General features: G+C 38.6%; 1 protein-coding gene across 1 annotated transcript in view; it reads right to left on the bottom strand.

The window, feature by feature from the left end:
• The window catches only part of LOC109037293 (dynein beta chain, ciliary), a 684,333-nt gene that overhangs the window by 405,906 nt on the left and 266,150 nt on the right, over positions 1–12,277 (bottom strand). The window contains exons 21-22 of the mRNA XM_072296415.1: positions 10,591–10,783; positions 8,581–8,693 (exon numbers count right to left, since the gene is read on the bottom strand). Of these exons, the coding sequence (XP_072152516.1) occupies positions 8,581–8,693; positions 10,591–10,783 (306 nt within the window). The remainder of the gene's footprint in view (positions 1–8,580; positions 8,694–10,590; positions 10,784–12,277) is intronic.

Here is a 12,277-nt window from a genome sequence, read left to right as displayed (position 1 = left end):
CTAGAAATCTTTTTTAACGCAGGATGCAGGGACTCGATTGACTTGAGACCTTTTCTAACGTTACTAGGATATGCCTCTTGAACATTTGGAACCAAAAATTACTAATTTTGTGCGAATATCATTAAAGCGTGCGAGTAAACCGTTGCCGAAATAGCCATGTTGACCGCTTTGGTGCCAAACAAAAAACATTTTTTTTTTGGTGAGACGCACCAAACCTTAGGGCTTGATTTTTTTTTTTTTTGGTAACAACTAGGTATATTATGTACACTTTAAAGCAAAAGAGTTCAAACTGTTAAGAGCTGGTGTCCCTTAAGGATCAGTTCTATCACCCTTACTGTATAGCTTGTTCACAGCAGATATTCCAAAGCCTCGAGGAGACTCTGAGCTGGGAGTGTTCGCGGACGATACATCAGTGTTCGCGAGCGCCCCAACCTGCGAGAAAATTGTGGACATGCTGCAGGGAAGTCTGGATGATATCCAGGGATAGGCGTATGCTGACGGGTCCAAACTAGATCCTACTAAATCTGAGAATGTGGTTTTCACACTTAGGAACTATGTTCATATTCCTTCGGTGCTAAATGGACAACCAATTCCTCAGTTCAAAGCAGCCCGTTACCTCGGCCTTGTCATGGACTCAAAATTAAACTTTAGTGAATACATCAACCGTAAGAAAAAACAAATTGAACTTAAATTAATTAAAATGTATTGGTTAATTGGAAAAAAAATCTAAACTCAGCCTTCATAATAAACTTTTGTTATATCAAACCATGATAAGGCCGATTTGGGCATATTCCTGTCAGTTGTGGGCCTGCGACGCCAATTCGAACATATGGAAGATGGAAACGGTCAAAAACAAAGTCTTAAGATAAATTGCTAATGCACTGTGATACACGAGGAACGAGGATCTACGATCGGAGCTCGGGATAGAAAGTTTGGACGTTTTCATCTCCCGTATGTACGGAAGGTATGAAGAACATCTGGAATCTCACCCCAACCCGGAAGCAATTAAGCTCCTGGACTGGGCAGGGGAGACGCAGACGTTTAAAGCGCAGAAAGCCACATGAGCTTTGCACATCTGACTTCGGCCAAATTTTGTTAACGCACCCTCTATCTGATGGGCACTGTCAGGGACGAGTTCTATAGGACGCCGTTCTGTTGTGAGCGGGTGATTGCAGCGCATTCTCGCGTACGATCCTAGTCAACTCAGAGGATCCTTCCCCCCGAACCTCGACTCATCCATCGCCCGCTCCAAAAGTGAGGTTAAGCCGGAGATTGAAAAATAACACATAAGGCGGCTGAATTCTTGAAAAAGAAGTATATTTTTGGCGTTTTTCGACCCCTTTCGACAAGGAAGGGCCTCGCTGCATGTAATTGTATGGTGAAAAATTCGATTTTTTGCAGTTATACGCGATCCTACGGATTTTAATGAAGTCCAACAACTGATAACAGCAGTGAGTTGCGAGGATCCTACGCGAGATAGCAGCACTAGTACCTGCTCACAAATTTTTACATTGACTCTTACGGGAGTCCAGGGTCCTATAGAACTGGTCCCTGGCACTGTTCTCCTCTATCTTTGTCGGCAAGAGATCATCCCAATTTTTAGAGACAAAAGTAGCTTGTGAAATAGATTACAGTATTTCATGTTTTTAGAGTTAGATTTTTTTTTGCACTTTTTGCCAAGGCTCTTTCTTATTTTTATTATCTCTTTAACTACTCATCTGACCTTATTAATCCTATTCTCCATTTGACTTAACTAATTTATTTTTCGTAGTTACTTGTTATCAGTTCTCTTTCCATAGTTAATTTTACAGTTTTTATCCCTGTAATTTAAATACCAATCATACTTTTCCCACAACTAAATTTACTTTATAGTCATATACTTACAATAGTCCTTTAAAAAGTGCCTTTTCAATCAATTTGTAGGTACACACCTTTATATTACAATATTATAACAAAGTGTGAAAAGACCTTTCAGGTCTGAACACCGAACTGTATTTTATATTAACTTGTATAAAGTACTAAATAAAAAAAAGCTTTAAAGCAAAAAAGAAGTATGTTTTCTCATTTTATTATGAATCGCTAAAATCTGAAACAATAATTGAGAATTTAGAATGTTTATGAACTTTTTAGAGCTGTAATAATAGTTTGATGAATTTGATTTTTTTACCTGAGAATTTGGTTAGTCTGATGTATAGTGGGTGAGATTTTGGTTCATTCTTATCGAGAACCCCGGGAGAAATGAAATAAATCGTGAAAATACCAGAAAACGGGTTTTTTGGGGCTTGAAAAGGGGAGGGGGTGATTGGGGTCGGGTGGAAAAAATTGCCCAAAACCATATTTGACAGACCTACCGAAAGGATTGAGACCATTAATTTCAAAATCCCTAAGGTGGGAAATTTGTGTGCCCTCACCTTAGGATACCCTTTAAAAAACTAAAATGCCCAGCCTTGTTTTTGCTGTTTATTTTTTTTATTAAATCTCCCCGGAGCTTCCTCTAACCGGTCACGGCTGCCTACAGTTCGATTCCCTAGAATGTTTTCCCATTAAACCTTCAAAAATACAACTCCAAATTCTTTCAACATCCCTGCGCTTAACAGGATTGAGACTGTTCATTTAGGAGTGCCGGCCGGCCAATTGCGGGCCCGCGAAGGAGTAATGTGAATACAGCATCTGAAAAGGGGGAAATGGAGAGGCACCCGAAATAAAGGGAAAATGAGAGATTAAATTAAGGTAAAATTGTTTTATATTTAGACAGTTATTTTTTCTTCGCACGAATGTGCTAGGTATACTTTTTGAGGAAAAGATCGAGCGTGTTATTCTTAAGTCGTGTACTGCTGAGGGCGTGACTTTTTGCGAAGAAAATGGTGAGGAGCGTAGTTGTAAATGGATAGCAATGTGAAGGCTGTGTAAAACAATGTAAAGGCAAACAATTATCGCCAGCATGAATCTCATTCATCACTGGGTAGATTCAAGTGGACGCCATATGTCAATATAGAATCGCAGGTCACGTGCTCTGGAGTGAGTCATCCAAGTCTCGACCGAAAGAAAATAAAAGGGTTCATAAAGAGGCCACGGAAGAAAACCAATTTTCGAATAAATTCTGATTAACATGGACCGTTTACCGAAAGACTGTTGGTCATCATATAGGTAACATTTTTCTTTGATCAAAACGGAGTGTCAACTGCCACCACTCATTATAGTCAAGGAGAAATACGAAAAAAGGGGGTTAGCCCGGAACAAATTGCTTAATAAACGTTTCCTATTTAAACGTCATCAGTAGGTCCTCCTGAACAACATACTAAACTGGAAATAAGTAAATGAAGTGAAAATAAATAAGTGGATATAGTTTTTCAACGAAAGTGGAAGAATATGTGGTAGATATTGAGTCGTCAATAAAACATTTAGATTGGCACCACCAAGGAGAGATAAGAAGGAAATGCCTTCCCGTTTTACAAAAAATCAAAATTAACAAGGACAAAAACACTTGGTTAAGTAGGAAACACACATTGATAGTGAAGAAATTAAAACAGAAAGGTCTGTATATAACAAAATCAGACAAAGGCAATAAAGTGGTGATAATGGATAGAGAAGACTATATTGACAGATGCATGGAATCATTAAAAGGAAATGAGTTTGAACATATTTAGAAAAACCCCATCAATTTCTTACAAAAAAGAGGTAGAAACAGCATTAAGAAATGTGTCTTTAATAATGTGTGATAGTGAAAAATCGCATTTATTAAACAAAAAACCTTCCCTCCCCCATATGTATGCCAACCCGAAAATACATAAACCAGGGAGAAAAATGAGACTGATCATAAATTGTAGGAGTTCGCCAATGTATAACCTCGCAAAATGGCTTGTCAATAGATTCAAACTGTTTGAAAAGTATAGCTCAAAAATTGTAAAAAATTCGAAGGAAGTAGCTGGAAAACTTGTACAGTATAACATTGAGAAAGATGAGAGATTGGTATCTTTTGACGTGGTCTCTCTGTTCTCTAGTGTCCCAGTAGATAAATCAATCCGACTATTGAAAGACTGGTTGACAGATAACAAAGTTAGTGAGGAAAGGATAAGAGAATACTTGGAACTCGTAAACATAGTTGTCAGACAAACGGCCTTTTCTTTTAATGACATGATGTACCAACAATGACAAGGATTAGCAATTGGAAATCCCATATCACCATTTTTAGCTGATATTTTTATGAGCAATTTGGAAGTGAAAGTGATCCAGAAATTCCCCCACATTTACCGACTATGGGACCGTTATGTTGATGATGTTTTCAGTGTACTAAAAGAAAAATATCTGAATGAAGCATTACAAATCTTGAACAAACAAGACGACTCAGTTAAATTCACAATAGAAATCGGAACAGAAGGAGAATTACCATTTTTGGACTTGTTAATTCAAAGAACCGACAATCAACTCAATGTCAGCATTTACAGAAAACCAACAAGTTCGGAGGTATACATAAATTTCAACAGTTACAATCCGGTGTCCCACAAGTTAGCAGCGTTTAGATATCTATTTAACAGGCTAGAGGATATTCCCTTAAGCAAAGAAAAATACATAGAAGAGAAAAATCGGATTGTGGATATTGGGAAGAAAAATGAGTTCCCGGAAAAATGCCTCGAAAAATTACTGGGAAAAATTAAAAGGGATAAAAACAATACAACCCTGTCAAAAATGGAAAAACGGAGGGAACATACAGAAGTTTCACCTACCACCCAAAATATTGGCCTAGTTTCAAACGTATTTTCAACTCATACAATATAAAATTGTGTTTCTATAATCCATACTGATCCCAAAGACAATTCGGCAAAAAAATAACAAATGAGACAGACAGGTTACAAAAAGCAGGAGTATATAAAGTACAATGTAAAAATTGCCCTAAAGTTTACATAGGAAAAACGTCGAGATCCATAAAAATTCGAGCTCAAGAACACGCCAGACACACCAAAAATCAAGCGATAGAAAAAACAGCAATAGCAGCACATTTTTGGGAAGAAAAACACGACATAGATTTTGAACCTCAATTACTAAAGGAAGAACAGAATGTCAATAGACTGACATGTTGGGAAAATATCTTGATCCAAAAGCAAAAGAAAGACCACCTGATGAATGTAGAATTTCCGCCGCCTAACACATTATTTAAGCTGTTCGAAACATCTGGCAACAAGGAAAACAAAGGAAGGCACAGCAACCGCCGCATATCCGAAGATTAGAGTACCTATATTAAGAGAGTATAGCCACTGGGTCCCATGGAGAGGCTTAGGACCCAAAAATGGCGGTGCTTTGTTTTGGTTTTTGATGATGGGAGGGCGGTCAATGTCAACTTTTGACGGTTATCACCAACCGCACTTGCTGCCAACCTTACTACATCTAAGATCATTTTTCTCAAAAATTGCACACGATTAGCCTTAAAAATATGTAAAAAAGTCGCAATAGTGCATTTGGGAAAAGTTCTCGTTACGATAAGCAAAGACAACTACATTTTGAATCATTTTGCATTACATTAACTTTATGGCGTCCGCCATTTTTGGGTCCTAAGGGCTCCATTCAGCCTAAGATGGCTGAGCCAATCAGAGGTGGTAACTCCAGTGGCCATACTCTCTCAATATAGGTACTCTACCGAAGATCATGCCAGTCGCGCCCTGATGATGACCCAACGGGTCGCAACGCGCGTCGGACGGTAATTTTGCTGTAATTTCGCTGACTAGTGAGTTTTTTTTTAAATTTTTTTTTTTAAAATTTTTAAAATTTTACTTCATTTTTTTTTAATACTAAACAAGCGGAAAGCCCGTGACTGAAGTCAGGGGTCTAGATGCTTTACCAAAAATTATTAATTTAATAACGGGGAGCATTAGGCCGTTATTGTTTCGGGGTTGATACCACTATTCGACCACATGGAAGCTTGTTTTGCCTGAGAGAGCGTGCCATTTCACGACGATACCGCTATTCGACCACGCGGAAGCTCCTGTTGCCTACACTAAAATTGAAGGCGAAATGAAATGACGTTAATTAATCCTCTCCAGTTTGGTGAAGTGCTATTTTTAAAAACGATCCAAGTAACCGTGCACTTTCATAGATTGGCACTAACCGTCACAGCTGTGCCCGTAGTACGTACGTGCGAAATTCGATTTTAAATTCCTGTGGAAACTAGTAAGACTATAATACATATTATAACTCTTGAATCCTGCAAATTTTGGGGACTTCCAGTTTCACCTTCAATAAGCTCCACAGGAAAAAACATTATTTTTAGGGGGACGGAGAAAAAATGGGGGGGATTGATTTTGGAAGAAAAATCTTTTCGGGGGGGGGGGAGGGACATTTTCTCGGGTGGTGGAGAGCACAATTTTCGTCCGACAGGGAGACATATTTTCTAGGGGTGGCGGGAGTAATTTTTTCTGGGGTGTGGGAGGGGAGGAGAATTCTCTTGAAGTTAAGAAAAAATTTCCTGGGGGGGGATATTTCCCAAGAAGCCAAGAAAAATCCCCCCCCCCATTCAAGCTCACCACAAGGGGGGGGGGGTACTGGGTCCCTGGTTTCGGGGCCCGGGCCCTAGAGGGGCCCGTGAGGAAAAGTGAACAATTCACCCAGAAACTTTCGCAAAAGGTGAATAAATTTTCAAAAACACATTAGGCACTGTAGAATTTTTCTTACATCTTTAAAGATTTTTATCTGTTTTCAAGATTTTTAGTAAAGATTGATATTTTTAGTAACTGCGTTTCATTTTCTTCCGTCGTTGTGGATGCTAAGAGTTTCCAGTCTGGGCATCCTCGACTTCAATGGCTCAACTTCCTTGCCAAAGACGTACGAAAGGGGAGTCCAGGGGGGCTTGGACCCCCCTAGAATTGAAAATAGTATCCTCTGCCCCCCCCCCTCAAAAAAAAAAAATTCCAGATGAAAAAAAAGTGAGAGAAAGGCGCGTGGTACCATCCCCCCTCCCCTCCAACAATGAAAAATCCCTACCACCTACACTCCCTCCCCAGAACCCAAGAAATTTCCTGACATTGTATTATACATAAATTATAAATATAATATATATTTTTTATAAGTTTTTTATAACTTTAATATACAGGGTGTCTCACGAAAAAGGAGCCACCATGAATATTTGCCTAACGCCTCGGAATTTCGAAAAACGGTAAAAGACGTGTTCGTTTATATCGAGGGGGACACCTTTTGGCGTATTTGACATTTTCCCAAACCACGGGAGGGGCGCAGGCGGGGGTGCCTCACCCGTAAGTCGAACTATTCAAATGAACCCCCTTCTTTTTTATTTCAGAAATCAATCCTGCGCAAGAAAACAAGCCACCCTTTTCAAAGCGAATGATAATCAGACGATTTTTCAGTGATTGGCAGAAGTTGAAACATTTTTTTCATGCTCTTTTCAAAACTTTCCGACGCTTAATGGAATGCCGCATTAAACCAAACTCTCCGACAAAAAACTTATTAAACATTGCACTTTCGATAAAAAAAAATCTGCTGCACTCGAAATCTGGAGCACGTGGAGCCCTTCTTTGCGAAGTTAAAATTCGTTTTACCGAACATTTCCGGGGGGCGCTCATCGAGAGGGAGTTGTGAGTTTTAGACAAGAATTATTTTTCTTTTTTCTGGAGCATAAGAAACCGTGTCCATGAAGAAACCGCTAAGTAGAAAAACAACGCACCGCGGAAAAATAGCGTCCTCAGAAGTATCAAGGTCCGGCTCAAGTCATTGACCCCCCCCCCCCCCCCCCAGAAAAAAAAGCTAATCCATTTGTTTTTCTACTTTTTTGCTTCTTCATGGATACGGTTTCATATGCTCCAGAAAAAATAATAATAATTCTTGTCTAAAACTCACAACTCCCTCTCGATGACCACCCCCCCCCCGGAAATATTCGGTAAAACGAATTTTAATGTCGCAAAGAAGGGCACGACGTGCTCAAGATTTTTTTTTTTTTTTTTTTTTTTTTTTTTTTTTTTTTATCGAAAGTGCAATGTTTAATAATTTTTTCGGCGGAGAGTTTGGTTTGATGCGGCAATTCTATTGGGCGTCAGAAATTTTTGAAAAGAGCATGAAATAATTGTTTCGACCTCTGCCAATCACTGAAAAATTGTCCGATTTACATTCGGTTTGGACATGGTGGCTTGTTTTTTTAAATAGAATTGATTTCTGAAATAAAAAAGTAGGGGTGCCATTTAAAAAGTTCGATTTACGGGTGAGGCACCCCCACCCGCGCCCCTCCCGCGGTTTGGGAAAATGTCAAATACGCCAAAAGGTGTCCTCCTTGATATAAACGAACACGCCCTCTACCGTTTTTCGAAATTCCGACGCGTTCGCCAGATATTCAAGGTGGCTCCCCTTTGGTGAGACATCCTGTATATTACTCTTCAAATATGAAAGGGAGGGATCAATTATATTTTATATTTCTTCTCTCTGTTCTTCCGTTACGAACCCGTACGCAAGAAGAAAATACGTTTATTCCGAATTAATAAAATTTAACAAACGATTCCTCATCTGTGAGGTTCATTTTTTTTCCAAGTGACATATTTCCAAGCATGACGAGGCTGACTACACCACAGCAAGGTATCTAATTACCGCAGGCATATTGAGATCATCTACAAAATATATCATGAATTTGTTTCCGGGTGGTCCGTAATTGCGGCCAGCTTTCTTCTCCAAAGATTTCTCAAGGACTTTCTGCAACATTTCTACAATGGAACAAAAGGAAAATGGTCAGAAAATAATTTATTCCAAAATTGCATTGTTGAATTCAAGCATCAAAAGGACCATCTCTGTCCTCCTCTCCTAGGTTTTCGACTTCGGAGGTCAAACATGTTTGGTCAGTTATTATTGATTACCTAATTGTCTTGAGCTACAAGTTTTCCTGCTGGGTAACTTCTAGTTCTGATGTATCAGACTTAGGGGGCTTATTAAATATAGTACGGTTTATGTGTGAAAATAACAATACTTAATAAATCCGTCTTTATACCTACTGATCTCTTCACGGAAAGCAGCATCTGATAAAAATACTCAGAGAATATGTTTGGGTCCAATTTACTGTTTAAGAATTGTAATGTAGAGAGATTGGCTCTATCAATCAACTCAGGCTCAGTAGTACTACATCCTAACAAATTCAGCTCCAAAGGTACCATATTTTGTCGTAAAAACTCAAATGAAGCTTTCGGACCAACTTTGATGTGAAAAGAAAAGGATGTTTTTAATTCATTTGGAACATTACAAAATTCAATTCTAATTTTTCGTAAGCTCGTCCTAAAAAGGAACTTCTGTGAACTTCGTTTCGCGAGTCATTTGTTACGTTATCATAATAATGTTGGATTTGTTCTTTAGCTAGTGGTTCATTGTAAAAAGAAATATGAAAAAATATCCTCAAAAAATGTGAATCTACTATTCTTTCAATTTCTGAACTGATATGATCCGAGTTATGAAATAATCTCATGATATCTTAGGAGGAACAAAATAATAGAGCCTTAAAGAGTTTCTGTCTACAAATAGTCTACAGGGTTATCCAAAAGTCACCTACCACCCCTGTAACTTTTTTTTTAATTGAGATAGAATTTTGAAACTTTGGGAATGTTCCTCGGTTTAAGATAGCAACTTTATTGTCCCCCCAAAATTTTGGGGGCGGCCTCCCCTAAGAGGGATGGGGGCTAACTTTTTTTTTCAAATGGCAACCCCCTTTTTGTGAAACTTCGAGAGAACGAATCTTTCATCGGATTTTTGAATTTTTCAAAAACTTTATAATGGCGGCGAAAAAATGACGGAAAATCTTTATCACGGCTGTTTACCGATGAATTTACAGAAAAATCAATACTTTGGTGGTTTTTGGCTCGAAAAAAATTAATCTTTCAGTAGATTTTTGAAACACTGAATATCGTCAAAATGGTGGCGGAAAAATAAGGGAAAATTCGCATCCACCATCGCCATTCGCATTTTTGCCGCCATTTTAAAGTTTTTAAAAATTTCAAAAATCCAATGAAAGATTTGTTCTTCTCGTGCCGAAATACCCCCGGATACCAAGTCTCATACAAATCCGACGATAAGCAGCCTAAATATCCACTTTCCACTCTAAGCCGCCATTTTATCCGCCGCCATTTTGAAAAGGACTGAAATTTCTGGAAAACTAATGCCAGAATCGTTTTCCTCTTCCCGAAAATCCTGATGTACTGAGTCTCAGACCAATCCGCCGATAAAAAACGGAGATACCAAATTTCCGCCATTTTGTCAAAAATTAACATTCTGACCTGCGGTTTGCGTCAAAAATTTTCCTTTTTTATTATCTTTCAAATGAGGTATCACAAAAGGGGGGTTGCCATTTGAAAAAAAAAGTTAGCCCCCGCCCCCAAAATCTTGGGGGGACAATAAAGTTGCTACCTTAAACCGAGGATCATTCCCAAAGTTTCAAACTTCTATCTCAATTGGGAAAAAAGTTACAGGGGTGGTAGGTGACTTTTGGAAAACCCTGTATAGGACAGGACATAAAATTTTGTTAAATCACCTAGCCGATCTTATTTGTCAACGAGTTCTCCCAAAACATCCTATTTAAATGCTAGTGGTTTCTGAGGTATGCAAAAACTGAATCATTACCAGATGTAGTGTAAAAGTTTAGAGGAACATTTAAATGGGCAAAATTTTCACTGAGACTGCTCAGCTTTTCATTGACAATAATGGATTTTCCAGATCCACCTGGGCCGACTAGCATAACTGGTTTACGCATTTGAATGAATAATTTCAGAAAGTATTTCAGGCGAACTGTCTCTGCTGTGTGCACAAGAGAGGTCTATAAAAACAAAAAAACACTTGAAATAGCAAAAAGCAGGTACAGAAATACGAGTATGAAGATTCATAATTAATTCCTTTAATCTTATTATATTACTTATTTTCTATACCAAGATTTTTCTTTGTTATGATTAGTTCATGTATCTTTGGTAGTTTAATAGGACTAAACAATAGGACTATCCAACAGGGTGTTCAGATTATGAAAAGTTCAGCTGATTTTGAGCCCAGTTCAATCCAGGCATTACTTTCAAGGATCAAAAGAGCTGCGCAAGAGTTGTTTTCAGATGCTTTGTTCGAAAAAGAGGAGCTCCAAGATGAAAAGTAAATGATCGAAAGTCGCATATCCAACGTATAGTGATGGACGAGTACCAAGACAAAGCAGGAATTTGAGCAATCTTCTACTTAGTTCCTCTTTAAAATTTTACGTAGAATACGCTTTGCACGTTGGAAATTACTACACTTAACCTATATACAAAACTAGGGGGCTACGCCCCCTGGCCGCTACGCGGCCCAAACCCCCCTGAAGGCGCTCCGCGCCATTCAATGGGCCGCTTTTCGGCGGCCCTATTTTTACCCTCCTATGGTGTTAGTTTTATTTTTGCCTAAAAAATTACGTAAATGAGTTATACTTTAATTTTTAGAATGGAAATAATTTTTGGTTTTGATGAATAAGATACAAATTTTTTTTTTGATTGTCTAAGGACGACGTTTTGGATTGACTACTTGTTGAAATATTGCAGTAAACAATCGAACATTGATTAATCAGGTAATGATTAAGAATTTCGGGTTAACGGGGATCGAACCTACCATATTTTATGTGGAGCTTCCGAAGTCTTTGACGACTGGCTTACCCGCTCGTCGGAGGAAGTAGGGGCGATTCTTGAGTATGATAAGTGTAAGAGCTGATGCGCAGGCTACCCGCTATGCGCAACTCCTCGACCATGCGCAATCCTCCCGCGCTTAGCGGTAGCAGTCTCGGAGCATTCTGAAAATTCACTCACTTTTATAACGTGATTGTAATAAAACCTGGGTCCTATTTCCAAAATTGAATTAGAGGCGGCTCTTATAGGGCCAATTACCGTCGGTTTACCGCAAAAAACTTGGAAATTCGGCCCGGTAGAACGCTCAATCGAATATGACAAAAATATAAATTTACATTGTTTAAATGGGAGAATTCGCAACTTTACCACCTTAATATAAAAACCTAGGCCATATTTTGAAATTCTGAAAAGAGTTGGCTTATCTAGAGCAATTGCCGTCGGGAAAGCCGCAAAATCATAAAAATCGGATTTGTAGTTCCGCTGGAACTAAGCGTTACAGTTCGCAAAATTAGGAGGCTTGAGAGCTTATAGTATAGATATTATAACACTTTTATAAAGCACTGTTTATGGATTTGGGTCCACCTTGAGTAAATGAACTAAAGGGTTCATTGATGCAAATTTACATAGCCTTGGTTCATTTATTATGAACGGGTTCAATATGGCGATGTACTCAA

The sequence above is a fragment of the Bemisia tabaci genome, chromosome 2 (assembly GCF_918797505.1).
Source record: "Bemisia tabaci chromosome 2, PGI_BMITA_v3".
Lineage (NCBI taxonomy): Eukaryota > Metazoa > Arthropoda > Insecta > Hemiptera > Aleyrodidae > Bemisia > Bemisia tabaci.
Note: the sequence above shows the minus strand (reverse complement) of the source record. Positions and strands in the feature narration are given on the sequence as shown.